The sequence below is a fragment of the Ilyonectria robusta genome (genome assembly GCF_021365365.1).
Source record: "Ilyonectria robusta strain PMI_751 chromosome Unknown BGZ61scaffold_8, whole genome shotgun sequence".
Taxonomy (NCBI): Eukaryota; Fungi; Ascomycota; class Sordariomycetes; order Hypocreales; family Nectriaceae; genus Ilyonectria; species Ilyonectria robusta.
The window spans coordinates 1,448,916-1,467,331 of NW_025764442.1; the positions used below are offsets into that span (position 1 = coordinate 1,448,916).

The following is an 18,416-nucleotide window of genomic DNA, read 5'->3' on the forward strand; positions in this document are numbered from 1 at the left end:
ACAAGAGCAAAGATTTCACCCCATTTTGACTTTGGAGGTTGCGTCGTCCCTCGCTTAAACACCAACACGCTCATTCTAACATAAAAATTTTCATCACGATACTAGGAATGTAGGCAGACCATGGTTTTCCCCAACCTCACCAACCGACGGTCTCGGAAAAGGGGGGTGGAATATAGCGTCTCTAGTACCTCCAGCTACGGACACTCAAGCCGTCTTGCGACGACGAATGAGGCAGCCAAAGGACCCGTTGTTCTTGGACCTGTCGATAGGATGATTGACACCATAACAAGTTGATGGCTCCATGGAGTTATCGAGTTGCAAAGCAATCGACCCTGACAATTAAGCAGAGGATCGCAGAGCACAGATCCGTGATATGTTAAGAAAAGAGGAATGCAGAGAATTTTCGGCGCGGCCTTAATAAAGGAAATCAGAACGCGATGTCACGTGCTTTTCGGTCTAACGCCGGGTAAATCCAACGCCACCCAGGCGTCCGCCAGGCAACATCGCGCTCAAGGTGATCCGTGCTCAGAATCCTGTTCGCTTGTCGATTGCATCTTGCCGATTGCATCTTGTCGATTGTCGCATTCGCACTCAATCTCCACCCCAGCGTCGCATACCCAGAGCCAAGATGGACGCCGCAACGGTCGAAGAGACCAACCGCATTCGCGTCTCCCTGGGCATGAAGCCTCTGCCTGTCCCGGGAGCCGATCCGTCAAGACTAGCAGTGCCCCAGCCAGACGACGACGGCGAATTACCCAGCACTCTCGAGAGCCGCCAAGCCCAGTCATACGACAACTACAAGAAAGTCAGAGATGCCGAAGACGCCAAGAAGAGGCGCGACGAGAAATCAGCCGCTATCCGGAAGGCGCGCGACCAGGCGCAACGACTCGCTGTTCTCGATGGCAAAGGACTAGGAGACGAGGACGGTGGCGACATGAATGCCAAGGACTGGCTCATGGGGCAGAAGAAGCGCCAGAAGAATATCGCCAAAGCCAGAAAGCTGGAGGAGGAGTTGGCGGCCGCTGAAGCTGCTGCTGCTGCTGCGGTTCAATACACATCCAAGGACCTTGCTGGAATCAAGGTTGCTCACGACACAGCCGATTTCCTTGATGGAGATGGTCAGATTCTCACCCTAAAGGACACGACAATTGAGGAGAATGAGGCCGATGGCGACGAACTCGAAAACCTGAACATGCGCGAGGCCGAGAGGCTGAACGAGAGGCTTGATCTCAAGAAGGGCCCAGGATACAATCCTCATGACGACGATGAGGATGGCGAACACGGTATTCTTGCCCAGTATGATGAGGAGATCAATGGCAAGAAGACCAAGAAGTTCACACTTAATGCGGACGGTGTCATTGCTGATCTCGCAGACATCCTTGAGAAACCGGTTGATAAAGCGAGAAAGCTCCAGAACGTGAGCCTCGACGACATAGTTGGTAAGCTAGACGACCCCCGCCTGTCCAGCACTCAAAATGTGATGCTAACTTGTCTCGCAAAAGATGGCCCAGTTTCTTCAGATTATTTGGACCCTTCAAAAATCAAAATCAAGAAGCCCAAGAAGAAGAAGAACAAGAGCACCAGGCAAAAGCCGGTGGATGAAGACGACATTTTCCCCTTGGAAACAGCGCCTGTCGACGACAATGCTATGGACATCGATTCAAAAGCCTCGGCCCCCAGCAAGAAGCGGAAGATGGGAGATGATGCCTTTGTGGACGACGAGGATCTTCAAGCATCGCTGGCAATTCAACGAAAGAATGCACTCAAGAAACGGAAGAAGACTCGCCCCGCAGACATCGCAAGGCAGCTCAAGGAGCAGGGAGAAGAAGACGAGCAAGCAGATGCCCAGGAGGGGGGGCTTGTCCTAGGCGAAGTTTCAGAGTTTGTTGCCGGATTGAACAAGCCTGGCGAGGATGAAGAACGAAAACCCAGAAAGCCAAGAACAGTGTCGAAGTCCGCTGAACCCGACGAGGATCATCCAATGGACGACCAGTACCGGGATGATGTTGGAGAAGCAAACCCACAAGCAAACCCACAAACATCGGCTCTGGACGAGGAGGAGACGGGTGTTGAGGAGGAGAAGACCGTAGGCGAAGGAATGGGCGCTGCTCTTGCACTGCTCAGAGAGCGCGGACTCGTCGAGGACTCTAAAGGCGGCTCCCATGACAACCTTCAAGACCGAGAAGAGTTCCTATTGAGGAAGCGACGTTTGGAAGAAGAGCTGGACGACCAGGCGCGTAACCAGCGTGAGCGTGACAGGACGAACGGCAAACTGGATAGGATGTCAGTACGTGACCGAGAGGACTGGGCTCGCCAACAAAACACCTGGCGCGATCAACAACAATCTCGCCGGATGGCCGAGCTCTTCCAAAATTCATACAAGCCCAACGTCGAGCTCAAGTACACGGACGAACACGGCCGTTCACTGGACCAGAAGGAAGCCTTCAAGCACCTCAGCCACCAGTTCCACGGCAAGGGCAGTGGCAAGGGCAAGACGGAGAAGCGCCTCAAGAAGGTTGAAGATGAGAAACGCCGCGAGGCTCAGAGCATGTTTGACGCGAGCCAGTCAGCGGGTATGAGCCTGGCCGCACAACAGCAACTCAAGAAGCGACGGGAAGCGGGTGTACGACTGGCATAGAGGACTTTCGGAGGGAACAACTTGAGGACGAATAGTAATACCGGCTACGGAAATGCAAGCAAAGGTGCTTTATCCCTCTTTCTAACGTGCTTCTCACATTATGCCCTGCTGACACCGCCTGAAGACTCTAGAAATGAGGTGAGTTTTATTTGGTCTTAGTATGCTAACTTGGTCACGATATCTCTTTTGGTCCGTCACATAAAGTTATGTTGCGCGGCCATGTTTTTTTTTTCTTCATTGACATTCTCCGTTTGAACCAATACCGAGAGCAAGGTCTCTCGATCCAAATATACAAGTCCGCAAAATGCAAAACCCATAGCCAAACCGTCATCTTCAAGGGTTCCTCATCGATTCCCACACTCGCGCCATCTCCCACTGCACCATCTTCACCTCGTCCAGCAACCTCTCTGTGTTGGTAACCGGACCCAACACGAAGGGTGGGGGCGACTGTTGAGGAGGCGCTGTCTCGTAGACGACGATAATAACGGTAGTGTTGGAGGCAGCGCCCAGCGTTGTGTTTGATGCGGGCATTTTAGTTCTAGGTCTGTCGAGCCCACTTGACGAGGTGCGTAGCTGCGGATTACTTACGTATGGTTGGAGATTTGCTCTGGGATTGAGGTTCTGTCTCAGGTCAGTCAATACTGTGCAACTTGTCGAACTTATAGCTGCAAATCCGCTGAGGAGTACAATTCATTGTTTTATTCAATGAACCCTTTGTCATCGGGTTCTATTTGTATGTTCAATGCTACCCCTTTCAGTGAGTCCCTGTTTTGTCAAAGAAATACCGCTGCTCGGTTTGTTCAGGATGTATTTCGTTGTTCTCTTCATAGCTTGAAAGATCAAGTCGAATATTCAAAGACCAACATGTGTGAAACAGAATAAAGGATAATCCCATTGAGATAATTGCTTGTCTAGGTAATGCTGATGTGTCTATGCACCGAGTACGCCGTCTCCTAACCCATAACCTAATCCCACCCTATAACCAAAAATTGCCCAACGCCAACCGCTCTCCTCATAAACATGCGGCCTAGAGGGAGACCTTTGCTCCGATTCCCTCGCCGGTATAGTGAATATCCTCTACCCAATTTCCTAACCTGATAGAAACATCCCCGACAGCATCCAGCTTGAGAGTCCCGCCAAGGGCTTTTTTGAGCTTGTCGTATCCGACGTGATCCGGCGACCACTGAACAGGCAGGCGGGGAGTCTCCGACCGTCCTGGTGGCACGGCAAAGGATTCATCATGGATAATCTGCCCAACAGGTTCGGTGTGGTTGTAAAATGCAGTTGCGTTGATGCGCTCGATGTATAGCGTGTTAAATTGCAGCGGCGAAACGAGCGTGAAAGTTGCAGACGAAGAAAATATGTGAAAGGTGGCATCTGTGATAAACCGCTGCTTCACATCTTCATCTTCGCCAGGCACTCTAATCCGAGGTGTCGGAATCGTAAAGTTGAACTTGGACAGTGCTTCCCCAATCAATGGTAAGGTCGGGATGCTGTCGCGATGGGCCTTGGCTGTCATTGTAGTGTTCTTACCAGACACGTAGTCTGAGAGAAGCTTGCGGCCGATTTTGTGTGCCCTCTCCCCCCCAAACCGTACTGGATCCCAAGTTGAGCGTACTAGGATGTTTGTGTTGTTGCCCAGGCCGAAATCAATATTTCTAGCGATAGCCTCTCCAAGTATTTCGCCTTCGTGGAGGACATGAATGTTGATGTAAGGAACGATGGCAGTATACTGCGTGGGGTTTGTGATGTTCACCAAGGCTTGCAGATGAACTCCTGTATCAGAGGTGTTTAGAATCTGTATCTCCCCGACCTGTGGGTTCAACTGAGCGAATGCATCCCCAGGAAGCCCTGCTTCCAAGTTAGTTTCCAGTTCGAGGCAACATGTGAGGCAATGATAGGAAATACTTGGATGAATGTGACGATAAATCATCATCAGAGGGAGTTTATGGGATTACCAAACGAGGACGGACCGTTTACTGGAATCTTGCCCTTCGCGGGAACCTTCTTGATAGTCAATATGCCGAGTACCGTGGAAACCCTGACATCAACAGCCGCCTCGACGTCCAAAAGGAGGTCTTCGTCGCCAAAGAGGAGCTTTTGCATGACCTCACTGAAGATATCGCTGTCTGTAATGGTTAGAGGCACGTCAATGACTCTGGAGGTGATCTTGAGAAGATTCTCATCACCCTCAGGATCAACCTTGGTTGAGTTGGCCTTCTCCCAGTGACGCAAGTGCAGTTCACCAAATTTACGCTGCTCGTAGAACAAATCAGCAGTAGCACGAAGGCTGTCAACTCCCAGGTCGACATTCAGCTCGGGTGGAACAACTGCAAGTACTTCCGTCGTACCGGAGACTCGAGGCTCGCTATTGGGGTCTTTCGCATCGGCGAACGGATCCGGCAACTTGAAGTCGACATCGGTTATTGAGAAGTTGCGAATGAAGCTGTCAAATGACCGTCCCGGAAATTCGATTGGCACGGTAATACTTTCGAGGATCTCAGAGATCCATTCAGGCGTATCTGAATCGTTGGATCTCTTTCCACGAACGAAGACCTGAGCGTCTTCGCCGTGGAGGTAATGCTTCATGAACTCATCCAGGGGCGATGACCTTGAGTGGGGGCAAGCCCGCGTGAGTGACTCTGGAATCTCCCTGATGACGCCCTGAGCATCCGCCTTGACGTCCTTGTTGGCACGGACCTTGATTATATCCGTTGTGGCATCAGCCACGCTGATGGAGGGTAGTGAGGAGTCGCAATTAGGGACGAGGACCTCGAACCCAAGGGATGGAACCTGAAGTGAGACAGGGAAGTCGTTGTGCACGGTGACAGACACATCCGCCTGGATCGCCTTCCGTCCAGTTCCATCGACCGGAACGTCGTGAAGATCAAGTCGATCTATCTTGTACTCGGGCAAGGCAGGAATCTTGTTGGCTGCAAGGGGTGTTAGTGGCGTTGTCAAGGAATGTGAGTGCTCAAAATTGGATTAAAGTAATGTCTTTTGGCCAAAGTACAGGGAAGCAAAGGAACGGTAGAGAGATTGACCTTCAAAGACCATGGTTTCCGCCACATCGTGAGCGCCCAGGGGGAAGATGCCCGATTTCAGCTGAATATTGGTTTTGCCAACCACCCTGAGCAGCTCGAGTTTGCCATCCAGCCAATCGTTGGCGATTTTTCGGATATTCTCCGCGGAGCCAGGTTGGATTTCGGTCACAAAGTCCAACTCAGTGTTGTGTCCATCAACAAGATCTACAACCAGGGGAGGAATGACGGCGGTGCCGGCGAGGGCGTTGCCATAGTCGGGTAGGAACACATTGACGGTCGTTTCGTGCGTCTCAATCTTCCGCATCATCCCGGTGACAGCTTTGCCAATACGGCGAGAGTTCTTGTCCTCGACACGGGAGCCTTCGAGCCGAACGTTGGCTTGGACTCGGGCCCAAATTCCGGTAGAGGTGATGTTCTCGATTGACAGGTTCGTCGGTTCGAGTACGACGGCGTTCTCGGCGTATTTCTGGACAGCCGGAGGAACGATGAAGCCTAGGAATATGATCATGATGACAAGGATGGCGAGGATCGTGATGGCGATAATGGAGGGCCATCGCAAGGAGGACTCGGGCTTGGCGGCGTCCTTCTTGGGCCAGGGCCAGAGACTCCACGCCTTTGTCTTTGGCGGGGTCCCATTACCCCCGTTGGTCTCGCGATGATGGTCATCCTGGTTTCCAAGAAGCGGCGACGATTCCGTAACCGCACCCTCGCGGTCGGGGGAGATGAGAGGAGTCCTCTCGTCGGGGGCGGACATTGTGTGTTTCGGGCGGTGTCTGTGTGCGAGGCCGCCTAGATGTAGATGCGCTCGATGCGCATAGCCCGAGGTTACGGTGATGGATGGTCGTGGGAAGGGTCCGGCACCCGTTGAGGAGTAGGGAGACGCGCCCTAGAATGCTTAGGAGATGTTAAATCGCAGGGTGATGGCGCACAGGTTTGTAGATGTCAAAGTGAAGTTGCAGGCTGGTGGGTGAGATTCGTCATCGACGGCAAGTCGCCCCAGCGTGGCAGATCGATAGTGGAAGAGGGAGGGGAATGCTCCGATTGGGTGTTGACAGCCGTGCCCAGGAACGGCCGGGCTGAGGTGGTATTGTGGCTAATGGTGCCTGCCTCGACGAGTGGATACCAGCCACGCCGTGGGACCCGGTGGCGTGTGGCGTGTGGCCATGTGAGAGTTTGAGTTTGAATCATCTCAGGTTCTTCACACGTGATGCCCGAGGGGTCATCCTGCTGTCTCAACAGACACATTTAGCATGTCAACTGTGAGGCCGAAAATGCGAGTCTTTTGGGTTTCAAATAGTCCAAATCAGACATGCAATAGGTGGCCAGAAGGTTCGCTGCTCTATAGCAATTAAACGAAGCCTCATGTACTACAGCACTTCAGAGGCCCCATTCAGCTTGCCCCAGCAAAACTTCACCGCCCAACAGCCCTGTAAGCCACCTCCGATATAGGGCGTTCAGTGACGTGCACCCCTGCCATTCCAAGCCCCCCCCCCCCCCCCCCCCCCCAGAGCGGCCGGACTTGACCAACCAACCGGGCGATCACCATTGGAAATTTCGCAGCCCAGAGCCAGATGCACGTTGATGACTCCTCTTACCAACAAGTAAATCGGTGACTCCTTTGAAAACCCATCGTCCACGGTGGAATTGATTCTCGCGCAGCCTCTTGTTCATTTCAAATCGCACCATTGATCCAACAGACAGCTTTTTGCAGCTGCCATTGCCCCTCATCCACCTGGAAGCTCACCTCACCAAACCTCACCTCGCCTCAAAGCTCTCAACATGAAGGGATCAGCTCTCCGAATCGCTCAAGGAGCCATCAATGGCATCCAGAAGCGAGCTTACTCACAAGCCCCTGCTGCCCCCCGACATCTCATGACCATTGCCGACCTCACCCCCACTGAGTTTGCCAACCTGGTCCGCAACGCTGCCTCCCACAAGACCGCTATCAAAGGTGGTGCGCCGCACAGCTCCCTCAACAATGGACTTCTGGGTCAAACCGTTGCCATGATGTTCAACAAGCGAAGCACCCGTACTCGAGTTTCCACTGAAGCCGCTGTCACAATGTTGGGCGGGCATCCCATGTTCTTGGGCAAGGACGACATCCAGCTTGGTGTAAGTACCCACAGCTCCCAGACCCCCAACACCACTAACTCGCTTTGAAATAGGTCAATGAGTCGCTCTATGACACCTCGGTCGTCATTTCGTCCATGACTTCATGCATGGTTGCCCGAGTTGGTCCTCACTCTGATGTTGCCAACCTCGCCAAGCATTCCACCGTTCCAGTCATCAACGCTCTGTCCGATGACTTCCATCCTCTCCAGACCATTGCTGACTTCCTGACCCTTCACGAGACCTTCCCGTCGTCGAGCGCCATCGGCTCCGGCCTCGGTCTCAATGGCCTCAAGGTTGCTTGGGTGGGTGATGCCAACAACGTCCTCTTTGATCTGGCTATCGGCTGCATCAAGATGGGTGTTGATATCGCCGTTGCCGCTCCCAGGGGCTATGAGATCCCCGCTGCCATGAAGCAGCTCATCCTCTCGACCGCCGCGGGCGTCGAGTCCCCTGGCAAGCTGACCGAGACAACCGTCCCTGAGGAGGCCGTCAAGGATGCCAACGTTCTGGTCACCGACACCTGGGTTTCCATGGGCCAGGAGGCCGAGGCGCAAAAGCGACTCAAGGACTTTGCCGGGTTCCAGATCACCAACGACCTTGCCAAGCGGGGAGGGGCCAAGGAGGACTGGAAGTTCATGCACTGTCTGCCCCGACACCCCGAGGAGGTTGCCGATGAAGTCTTCTACAGCCCTCGATCATTGGTCTTCCCCGAGGCCGAGAACCGACTATGGGCAGCTCTTTGTAAGTTTCTCCATTTTCTGCCATATAAATCGGTTTATTGACATTGGAACAGCCGCTCTGGAGGGATTCGTTGTGAACAAGGGCAAGTTCTAAATGCCAATGGTGTAAAATATGTATGATGTATCTCTACGTACGGATTCCCGAGTCATTTGCAGGAGGAGCACTGGCGTACGAACAAAAATAGTCTTTGGAATTAAATCAACTAAACACATCCATCTCTCGCCGTACTCCATGGGGCCAGAGGGCCATCCAAGATATCGTGACTTAACCAGGGGGGAGCTGGCTAGCGTCGACAACCTCATCCGCCTCCTTGACGATGGACTCGTCGTCATTCTCGGCCAAGGGGGTTCGGGGCAGGGCCATCAGACCGGTACGAGCCGATTCGAGGATGCCAAAGGGAGTAATGAGCTTTAGGAAGGAGTCTACACGGGACTGCTTGGCAGAGCTAGATTATCACGTCAGCATTGTGCGGTCGTATGGTTAGGGAAGGTGGACATACATCTCGACAATGCAGCTGTTAGTGCTGATATCCAGGACTTTGCCACCGAACTGGTGGGCGAAGTAGGTGATGGACTTGAGATGCTCGTGCTTGTGTCGAAGAGCCTGGCTGACGGCAAGCTTGCTGGGGTGGAAGTCCTTGGCGACGTTGGAGAGGCTCTGCTCAATGGCCTCATGGGCCCAGTCAACCTCGGTCTCGCCAGCAGTGATTTCGCGGTGGTGAGCCAAGAGCTCCTCGAAGTACTCGGGGCCAAGGATGTTGACCTTGGCAAGCAGAAGCTCACGCTGGACCAGGGCGGCGTTGGTGTAGTCGAGGACGGCCCAGACGGGGACAAGATCCTCGAGCTGCCTCCGGGCCTGCTCAACGACACCGTCCTGACCAGTCAGGACAATGGTCATGCGGGAGAGATCCTCGACCTCGGTGTTGCAGACGACGAGGGAGTCGATGTTGAAGCCACGAGCGGCGAGAATGCCCGAGACGCGGGACAGGACACCGGGCTCGTTCTGGACAAGACAGTTGAGGATGTGGCGCTTGGGAGGGGCCATGGACGGGGTCGGGGTCTCATAGAGGATGTTGGAGACGGCGGCCTGGGCAGACCACGCAGGAGGCAGGTCGCTCACGGGAAGAGGCGCAGAGCGACGGCGGAGGGCCTTGTAGGCGATGGCCGAGGTCGAGCTGGAGGAGCTGTATCGAGTAGCAGCGGGGGCGGACCTGGCGGCGGCCCAGCGCAGGGACGCGGTCAAGGGCCGGAGAGAGGCCATCTTGCAAGGGGCTGGGAGAACAGAGGGGTTCTCTGGCCGGACAAGATGCTTCTCGGAGGCAATTGATGCCGATTGAAGATTCAATGGATCGTGGAGATAAATAGAGGAGGATCGTGACTCAGGGAGGCGGAGGGAGTCCCGAAAAAATCATAAGCCGCCGATGGGCCGGTGACCGGAGGGCGATGGCGGGTTGCGGCTGGGTGGGCACGGACGCCGCCCAGGCTGTGAGTCGCTATCTGGTCCAGCCTTTGACGAGGCGGAAATAGAGGTGACTTTCCGGTGGTAATTCAATCGCAGACGTTGAAGTAGAATAGGGGCAGTTATTTGTGGTTTTGGCAAAGCTAGCTACTGATAAGCCGCTCAGCAAACAGACTTTCTGTCCGCCTCCTCCCCGCGTGATTGTGACTGAATGTGTGTGACCGCTCCTAGTTCGCACCGATCGTCTCCTCCCAGCGCAAACCCGTCAAATTCCCCAGATTCGCTTACAGCACCCGGGCGGTACGAACCCATGCAAGGCTGCGCCACAGGACGCCCAAGCCGCCCAATGGCCGTTGCTGTGTTGCTCAACACACGCCGAGTTTGCTGCGATGCCTTGTGGCGCCGTGCAGCCACATTCAGAACCCCGTGTTCCCAGATTTCGGTTTTCGCGCCGATGCTCGACGCTCCAGCCACACGTGGCGGAAGGCTGACACGGCCCGTGCGCAAGGCCGCACCCTTGAGGCTTTGCACGTAGCCTTTCTTCGCTGCTTCTCCAGCCATCCAGCTCCACTCGCATACAGCGACCGTCCTGCGCTGCCATTTTTTTACACGAGCTTCCAGCAATTCATCATCGCCAACCCGGTCACCCCAGCGTGTCCCGCCCACGCCGTCCGTCATTTTGTCGGCCCGTTTACGCCCTTTCTGCCTCTAATTCCCAGTCTGCGCCAAATCCGACGTGCACCATCTCCGGAGGCAACTCTCGTTGGGCGCAGCAATAATGGACGACTCCGAACGCCGAACCGTAAAGCGTTCGCGCTTCGACCAGACCGAACCCGAACCCAAGCGAGCCTCGCGCTTCGATCGACGCTCCCGCTCTCCGCCAGCCCGGCGCTCTGAACACGGCAGAGACCGCAGCCCTCTCGCTCAGGATGGCGCCCCTGAGCCCAAGAAGTCCCCAGCCGACGCTGCTGCTGCGGCGGGTGAGTGGTGTTGGGTCGCGATGCACCTCGGCATCAACGACGGCCCGTCTTCTGTCTTCAAGTCGCTAATGAATCCTCAGCCGCTGCTGCAGCCAAAATCAATGCGCAACTCCAGGCCCGCAAGGGAATCCAACACGTCGATGTTCCCCCGATCAGAAACGCGAGCCCGCCGCCCACCAGACCTGCGCCGTCGTCCAATAACTCGTCCCACCCACCCCCGGTGCTCGACGGCGAAATGTATGTTGCGGATGGCGACTACATCCAGGACATCGAGGTCAATGACCTGCGGAACCGCTACCTGTTGACCAAGGGGTCGACCCAGAAAATGGTAAATACTCTTGATTATTCACTGATGCTCTCAGAGCCGTCCTCCTGGAGTTGCTTTTTACATCCGAGTCGAAAATATCATGCTTACTTGGCTTGATAGCTCGCCTCAGCACCCCCTTCGATGCTCCTGCTGACTCCCGCTTGATATAGATTAAAGAAGACACCGGTGCTGGTACGCAATTCCTTTGACCTGTTACTGTAGTAAGAACATCATGTTGACTTTGCAAGATGTCACGACTCGTGGCAATTACTATCCCAACAAGAGCATGGCAACGGCAGCTGTGAGTATCCCCTATTTCGAGAGTTATTACTGCTTCTAACGCCATCTGTAGAACCCTCCGCTGTACTTGCATGTGACAAGCACCTCCAAGCAAGGTCTTGAGACTGCCGTCGCCAAGATTCAGGAACTGATTCAACAGGAACTCCCCCAGCTGGTGGACGAGCGACGATTCCGACGCCGAGATCAAGAACAAGTCGAGCGAGACGAGTTTGGACGAGTAGGATACCCTTCTATCCGGGTTCAGGGTTACCCGTGCATGCTAACGTGACTTACTCTTCCAGCGCAAATGGCCCGAGGAGAAGATCCCCATCACCCTGGAGCCCGTCCATGGATTCAACCTGCGCGCCCAGGTTGTGGGACACGGTGGTGCCTATGTCAAGCACATTCAGCAGGAGACGGGCTGCCGCGTGCAGATCAAGGGCCGCGGATCCGGCTACCTCGAAGCAGCGACGAACCGGGAAAGTGATGAGGATATGTTCCTCCACGTCACGTAGGTGTCTTGATTGGGACTTCTGGAATCACATTCTAACAACCATTCTTAGTGGTCCTGATGCCAACATGGTCGAGAAGGCCAAGGAGCTCTGCGAAGACTTGATTGCGAACGTCACGGAGCAGTACGAGGAGTTCAAGAGCCGTCCGCCTCGCTACGGTGGCGACCGCGGTGGCTATGGCGACCGAGGTAGCTATGGCGGCGATCGTGGCGGCGGCTACGGTGGTGATCGCGGTGGTTACGGAGATCGCGACCGCGACCGTGGCAACTCGCACTCTCACGGAGGCCATGGCGGCTCGTACGGTGGTGGCGGCTATGGTGGTTACGGCTCGGGATCGGGTGCAACTAACAGCCCAGCGCCCGGCGTCAACAGCCCCAGTACTGCCACGGCAGACTATGCCGCCCAGTATGCCCAGTATACTCAAGCCTACGGCGGTGCGGATCCATATGCTGCCTATGGTGGCTACGCCAAGTGAGTACTCCTGTCCCCATCCCCGTCTATCCTCGTATCAGCATCCCTCGACATGCCCCTGTATCGCCGTCATCCCTTGACTTACTTCGTTATTCCCACCGTCCTGTCCCGTCACTAACACTGGCTGCAGCTACGTCGCCATGTACCAGCAGTACTATGGAGCTCAGGCCCAGGCCCAGGCTCAACCTGCAGCCCCTGGTCAATCGGGCTCACCGCCTCCTCCTCCCCCGAGTGAAGCAGCTCCTCCACCTCCGCCGCCGCCCAGTGCGGCCCCCCCGCCTCCTCCACCCTCGGGCTCGCCCCCTACCGGTGCCAGCTACGGCGCGGTACGTCAATGACCCCCCGGGTGCCGGAGATTCCGAGGCCCGTTTAATACGAGAAATGTTTTTGCTGACAGCTTCCACGTATAGGTACCTCCCCCACCGGGCCTTTGAGAGATGTTGGCCCCTTGTTTAAGTGTGCGCTCCCTCCGGGGCTGAGGCCTCCGCGGGCTCCGAGAGAGAGAGAGAGAGTAAAAAGAGACCAGTCGTTGGACTCCAGGGATTTCTGACTTTGTACGTAAATGCTTCGGCTTGGCATTGGGAGAAGGCAGACAAGTTGATTTATTAGGCCCTCGTCTTCGATTGATAATGAGGGGTGGAGCTTGGCACTTTGAATCGGTATTTATATTCGCACAGATTCTTGTGGGTGCTCTCGATTCGTGCGTATCGTCCTTGAAGTTTGTCCTTCCGTTCCTCAGATCCCAACCTATTGTAGTTTGACTGTGTTGACAACCTTTGCGGCCACATATCAGTTGGGCTGTTTATAGAGACGCAGCCGTGATCAAACTTGCGATGTCCGGCGAGTTCAAGACACACACCGGCAGTTTTTAGTCCATTGCGGGACGAGTTCATCATTGGAGACGAGACACGATGAAACACATAAAGTTCGAAGTTCGACCTGGAGCTACAGGGTAGCTTGTATAGGGTGTAAACTGCCAAAGTGGAACGCTCCACTAGAGAGCTCACGTATTCCGGTTTTTCCTAGTTCAAGATAGGGGAAGCTCGAGGTCATCAGGAAACCTTCTAACCTTCTAATCCGTTGTTTGTCTTCCTCTGGATCCCATTTCATCTTAAACTGGGGCCCTGTGGTGGATGATTGGTGAGTATTGGTGTAGTCATATCTCGAAGTGGTAAACTTTTGTGGTTGCAAGTTGGACTTTAGGTACTTTGGCCAGATCGTAAATATCAAAAAAAGAACTATCGCTCAAACACCATGACCATAAATGAAAAACATTACAGAGCGACAAAGTTTATATCACGAGACTCCGAGCTTATATTGTCATAGACTGCTTCTTGAAGCCGGATTAGTGAGGTTGAACGGGAATCATGAGCGATGGATACCTACCTATGGTCCCGCAGTGTCGTGGGGTGTCCCTTATCGATAAGCCACAGAACATCGCATTTGGCAGCCCGCGTGCGCAGCTCCAACGTCAACCTCGCCAGACCATGACATAACGCATCGGCATCCCCAAGACTGGGTGAACCGCGACACTCCCCATTCTACTTACACGCGGGGAGAATCACGACATGGGAAGATGAGCCACCAACGCTATCCCTCCCACGATCCTGTCAAGGAGCCACATTCCGTCTCCCTCAAGGTCCTCCGGTGAGCCCTCCCTGTCCCCTCGTTGGTCTGCCCGAGTCTAACCACCAACTGCACCAACTAGACTCTCACGCCCATCGCTCGTTACCCAATATCCGATCGATCCTCCCCAGTCCGTCGGCGCGACGATTAAACCAAGCCCTGCGCCAGCATCGCTCGCCTATCACTCCAAGGCCGACACCAACCCGTCACCATTCCTCCTCAGCCCCATCGTCAACCTTCCCGTGTCGTTCGGGTCCGCATATGTGGGCGAGACGTTTAGCTGCACCCTATGCGCAAACAATGACCTCCCTCCGGAGGCAACCAAGAATATCCGTGATGTGCGCATTGAAGCCGAGATGAAGACGCCTGGGCTGGGCGCCGTCCAACGCCTGGAACTCGGCCCACCAGGGGCTGGTGGAGCATCCGATGCGGACCTAGACTCAGGTGGCACCCTGCAGAAGGTGGTGGCATTTGATCTTAAGGAGGAGGGAAACCACGTCCTGGCCGTGACAGTGAGCTACTACGAGGCTACGGAGACGAGCGGCCGGACGAGGACATTCCGCAAGCTGTACCAGTTTATATGCAAGGCATCCCTCATCGTGCGGACCAAAGTGGGGGCCATCAAGACCGACACGCAAGGAAAACGGCGGTGGGTTCTTGAGGCCCAACTGGAAAACTGCAGCGAGGACGTGGTGCAGCTCGAGAAGGTGGTGCTGGACGTAGAGGACGGTCTCAACTACCGAGACTGTAATTGGGAGGCGAGCGGAAGTGCGAAGCCCGTCCTACACCCAGGGGAGGTAGAACAGGTGTGCTTCGTCCTAGAGGACAAAGCCGACGAGCCGACCGTGGAAGTGACACTAGATGGCCGGATCATCTTTGGGTCACTGGGGATTGGATGGAGGGGGGACATGGGGAATAGGGGCTTTCTGTCAACTGGCAAGCTGGGGACGAGGGTGCCGCGCTGAGCATCGGCGTGCAACATCCATGCATTCTGCGGCCCAAAGAAGGGGGAGGGGGGTTGATTCAGCTTTGTCTTGCAGGCGACGGAATCCCGTGATTTGGTGAAGCTGCTCGCGTGGCAAGCTCGGCGGGAGGGTAGCATTCGATGTAAGACCATGTCTCGATCCATGATCGAGTCTACTACCCGTCGATGCAAGGGAATACCCCTGGGTCCTGGGAGACGGATCAGAACGCTCGGCAATCCCTTGGTATCCAATGGCAGTGTTGCAAACCCCAAAGACGGCCTGTCCTATTCATGGTTGTGTGGTTTCTGGGCCTGGACGTGGGTCACCAGCGGTGTGGGCATCATGTAAGGGGTAAGACATTGAGGCGTTTTTTTATGATTCATCGTTAGAGACAAGGTTTCCCATGTGAGATACTAGTTAGACAGTTGGTTGAATGATTGACGACCACGCCAGAACAACGCGAGATCAAGGTCACATTGACCATGCACATCATACTGTAGGCTTTTCGTGGCCCACCTGCACGTCGCCGTGTCGTTGTCGTGAATGTCGTTGGCCTGCGATTGATCCATTGAAGGGCTCTCCACCTCACTTTATGGGACGTGGAAGCTAGGGTTCGGTACGAATCCGGGGAACATTGACCCCTTGGAGGCTGCATACTGCGCACAGTATTTAAGAGCTGTCCAAGAATAGCGCATTGTCAGAGGCCCAACCGAGATCAAACTGTTGATGCTATAATAAGCGTCTCATGGGCCTGGTCCCGAAATGGGGCACCGTGCCATGTGCAGGGGTCCCCAAAGGAACCTGGCCCAAGGCTTGTCTTCCATCTGTTGTTTCAAAGGGAGATGCTGGGCAAAAAGGAAAAAAGCGAAGTCTCAACAGGGGTGCACTTGTATGACGGGCATCGAGCGAAACAACCCATCGCACCAATATGTCCCGGTCCCTACTATGTAGGGGGACTCAAAGGCGTCCCTCCGTGCGAATCGTTCCTCTAACACGAGGGGGTCGTTGATTGGGAAAATAATTTGGGGTACGTGAGCGTATGCATGCTAATGTATCGTACTCATGTACATGAATCACCGTAGACGAATGATTTATTTCCCATACAATCTACCGCGGGATTGATGTATCTTCCCCCCAATCAACGTGTATGGGGAACGATGCACACTGGGGGACGCTTTTGAGTCCTCCCTAGTAATGCATACGCTTGAGCTTGCTCACGGCAAAGCTGAACTGGCGAGCAGGTAACGTTGGGCAGGGCCTAATTTAGACCGGCCGGCACTCAGGTCGGGACGACGATGATAGTCACACACGGTCCAACGTGGAGGCAACCTGAAACAAGGTAGACGGCGTCCGGCCGGGATAGGCGCAGATCGCAACCGGCGTCATCTGTCGAGAGGGAGCCGATGAGGTCCCAATAGTTCTCCCCAGTTCTCCCCCCTCTATCTCCATCTCTTCGCAGCGGTGTTTATTTGCGTCAGCCGGACGCGTAGGTGACTTGCGTGCCCAGATGGAGAGGGTAACGCGTCGCAGTGCATGAGTGGCCCCAAAATTGAGTGCCAACGGAGTGGTGCGAGGTTGGAGTGGGTTTGGGGCTTACGACTGGATGGAGAAGATGTCGGCTTTCTCGGGGTGCCATCCTGGGCATTTGACGGTTTGGCCGGGGAAGATGCAGCTTGGCAGACGAAATCAGTGTGTTGTTAGACGGTCGTTGGCCATGCCAGTATCTGGCTACGACTCTGAGAGCGCCTCTTGGGCCGTTCGGGCTGGCTGACCAGAGCCTTGGATAAACCCAATCGGGCGTGGCTGACCAGGAGGATTTATCTCCTGATTTGCAGCGGGACGAAATACGACGTACTGACAGAAAGATTTACTAGTGCACCTTTTGCCAAGCATTCTCCTGGGCAGGCATTCCATGCCATGTCATGCTGTGCCAAGCTATACCATGCGACCTGGGGACTTGGGGCTGGGAGTGCTTGAGTTCGGGTCTCCCAAGCATGCAGTGTTGCAACGGGCCACGATGGAGGCGCCAGACGCATCAGAGCGTCACGACTGAGGTATCGCTGGCCCGTACGACCCGAGAGGCACGACCCAAGGGGCACCCGGCCGGGCTTGATCCTCGTGGTTCAAGCGGAAGATTGCCATTGAGAGAGCGAATGCGAGTGAAGCCCCAAATAAATGATGGCCTGGCGCTCTGTCGTCCGTACCTGCATCGGAGTTGGCTCGTGCTTTTCGTGTTGCAACCAGGGCGTAATGGCACCGCCAGGGGCACAGAGGCCAAGGCAACTTGGGGGCGTTTGGGCGCAGCTAGCCCCTGGGCGAAACCGACGAGGTGGGTGCCCATGAAGAGATTCAGTTGCCGGGATTTTGCTCCATGTGGACGAGAAGGATTTCAGGAGAAAGGAGAGGGAGGAGGACTGATATTGAGATGCGTACTCCATAGAGGGATCGAGTTCGAAGACGACAACGAGGATGCGTACGGATGGAATGGCGAGGAGGACGCCGTTGGAGTGATACGTGGTTGACGCCATTAATGCCTTATCATGAGGCGTACCTGCCTACACGGCGGGCATCTACTTTAGTACGGTACTATTACTGACGATTATTAGGGTAGGGTCTTTCCACCCCTGTTGGCGTTTGCACTACCTTCCTCTCAGGAGTTGGATGGAAGGACTGAGGGAAGCCCGAGGGGTAAGTGATCTGCATTGGTCAAGGCAGGTGCACTGATACGGGAAGCTGAACTGCCTAGAACGAAACAAGCGCTGTTATATTACAGGGTACGCACGTAGGACCGCGCATCTGTCTTGGGTACCACCAGGTACGTAGTACACGCATATCCGTGGTGCTGTCCCTCGGCCGAGCGAGCATTAAACCAAGTCTGGACTCTTTGAAATCAATTACTCTGGAATTTATCTTTCAAAGTTCAAAGTCCAAAGTCCCCCCTCTGCTCAAACCCCCCCCTCAAAACCACCCCCACTCTAAATCTGGATCACAGGCCCTTAAATATCACTAGAATAGTTTCTTGTGATAATTAGTCAAGCCACATTCACTACCGTGTGATACTGTTGTCTTACCCAGCTGGGTGTGAGTGCCACCCTGACTCCCGCCCATCCTGAGTCTTGGGGAGTGGAGCACTTTCGCGGTTGACTCTGGTGCCTTTGTGTGAGGTGGTCTGGCACTAAAAGGCCCAGGTACCGGTACTTGTGGGAGAGTAGCGCGTCTCTCATTGCGGAGAAGGGTACTCCCCAGTACGTACAATACCCGATCACGTAGGGTCGTGTCCACT

The 18,416-nt window shown here is 54.8% G+C and overlaps 5 protein-coding genes across 5 annotated transcripts; 3 read left to right on the top strand and 2 right to left on the bottom strand.

Annotated features, from left to right (window-relative positions):
• Positions 1–628: 628 nt before the first annotated feature.
• Positions 629–2,638, top strand: BGZ61DRAFT_493451 (SART-1 protein; the record flags this gene model as incomplete). The annotated part of the gene is made up of 2 exons (XM_046250653.1): positions 629–1,439; positions 1,503–2,638. 2 exons carry the CDS (start codon positions 629–631, stop codon positions 2,636–2,638), a joined length of 1,947 nt encoding a protein of 648 aa, XP_046105589.1.
• An 869-nt stretch (positions 2,639–3,507) lies between these two features.
• On the bottom strand, positions 3,508–6,710 carry BGZ61DRAFT_450330 (uncharacterized protein). The gene is made up of 3 exons (XM_046245723.1): positions 5,683–6,710; positions 4,612–5,571; positions 3,508–4,489 (listed from the first exon to the last, which is right to left on the bottom strand). Exons 1-3 carry the CDS (start codon positions 6,434–6,436, stop codon positions 3,666–3,668), a joined length of 2,538 nt encoding a protein of 845 aa, XP_046105590.1. The 5' UTR covers positions 6,437–6,710; the 3' UTR covers positions 3,508–3,665.
• Positions 6,711–7,461: 751 nt separating this feature from the next.
• On the top strand, positions 7,462–8,576 carry BGZ61DRAFT_493453 (Aspartate/ornithine carbamoyltransferase; the record flags this gene model as incomplete). Its single annotated transcript, XM_046250654.1, has 2 exons — positions 7,462–7,794; positions 7,848–8,576. 2 exons carry the CDS (start codon positions 7,462–7,464, stop codon positions 8,574–8,576), a joined length of 1,062 nt encoding a protein of 353 aa, XP_046105591.1.
• Positions 8,577–8,687: 111 nt separating this feature from the next.
• BGZ61DRAFT_225806 (small subunit of acetolactate synthase-domain-containing protein) lies at positions 8,688–9,911 on the bottom strand. Its single transcript, XM_046238163.1, has 2 exons — positions 9,035–9,911; positions 8,688–8,980 (listed from the first exon to the last, which is right to left on the bottom strand). Exons 1-2 carry the CDS (start codon positions 9,793–9,795, stop codon positions 8,800–8,802), a joined length of 942 nt encoding a protein of 313 aa, XP_046105592.1. The 5' UTR covers positions 9,796–9,911; the 3' UTR covers positions 8,688–8,799.
• Positions 9,912–10,771: 860 nt separating this feature from the next.
• On the top strand, positions 10,772–15,133 carry BGZ61DRAFT_350468 (uncharacterized protein; the record flags this gene model as incomplete). The annotated part of the gene is made up of 10 exons (XM_046240234.1): positions 10,772–10,973; positions 11,054–11,301; positions 11,451–11,472; positions 11,529–11,581; positions 11,633–11,797; positions 11,862–12,070; positions 12,123–12,542; positions 12,673–12,872; positions 14,102–14,189; positions 14,251–15,133. The coding sequence occupies 10 exons, from the start codon at positions 10,772–10,774 to the stop codon at positions 15,131–15,133; spliced, it is 2,490 nt and encodes an 829-aa protein (XP_046105593.1).
• Between the last annotated feature and the right edge of the window lie 3,283 nt (positions 15,134–18,416).

Bases quoted from the DNA above. Each gene is read 5' to 3' on its own strand.
- BGZ61DRAFT_450330 (XM_046245723.1), bottom strand. From the start codon at position 6,436: ATGTCCGCCCCCGACGAGAGGACTCCTCTCATCTCCCCCGACCGCGAG. The intron at 5,572-5,682 runs GTCAATCTCTCT...CACCCCTTGCAG, and splicing joins GGAAACCATGGTCTTTGAAG to CCAACAAGATTCCTGCCTTG. The intron at 4,490-4,611 runs GTCCGTCCTCGT...ACTTGGAAGCAG, and splicing joins GGGCAAGATTCCAGTAAACG to GGCTTCCTGGGGATGCATTC.
- BGZ61DRAFT_225806 (XM_046238163.1), bottom strand. From the start codon at position 9,795: ATGGCCTCTCTCCGGCCCTTGACCGCGTCCCTGCGCTGGGCCGCCGCC. The intron at 8,981-9,034 runs GTATGTCCACCT...GTGATAATCTAG, and splicing joins AACAGCTGCATTGTCGAGAT to CTCTGCCAAGCAGTCCCGTG.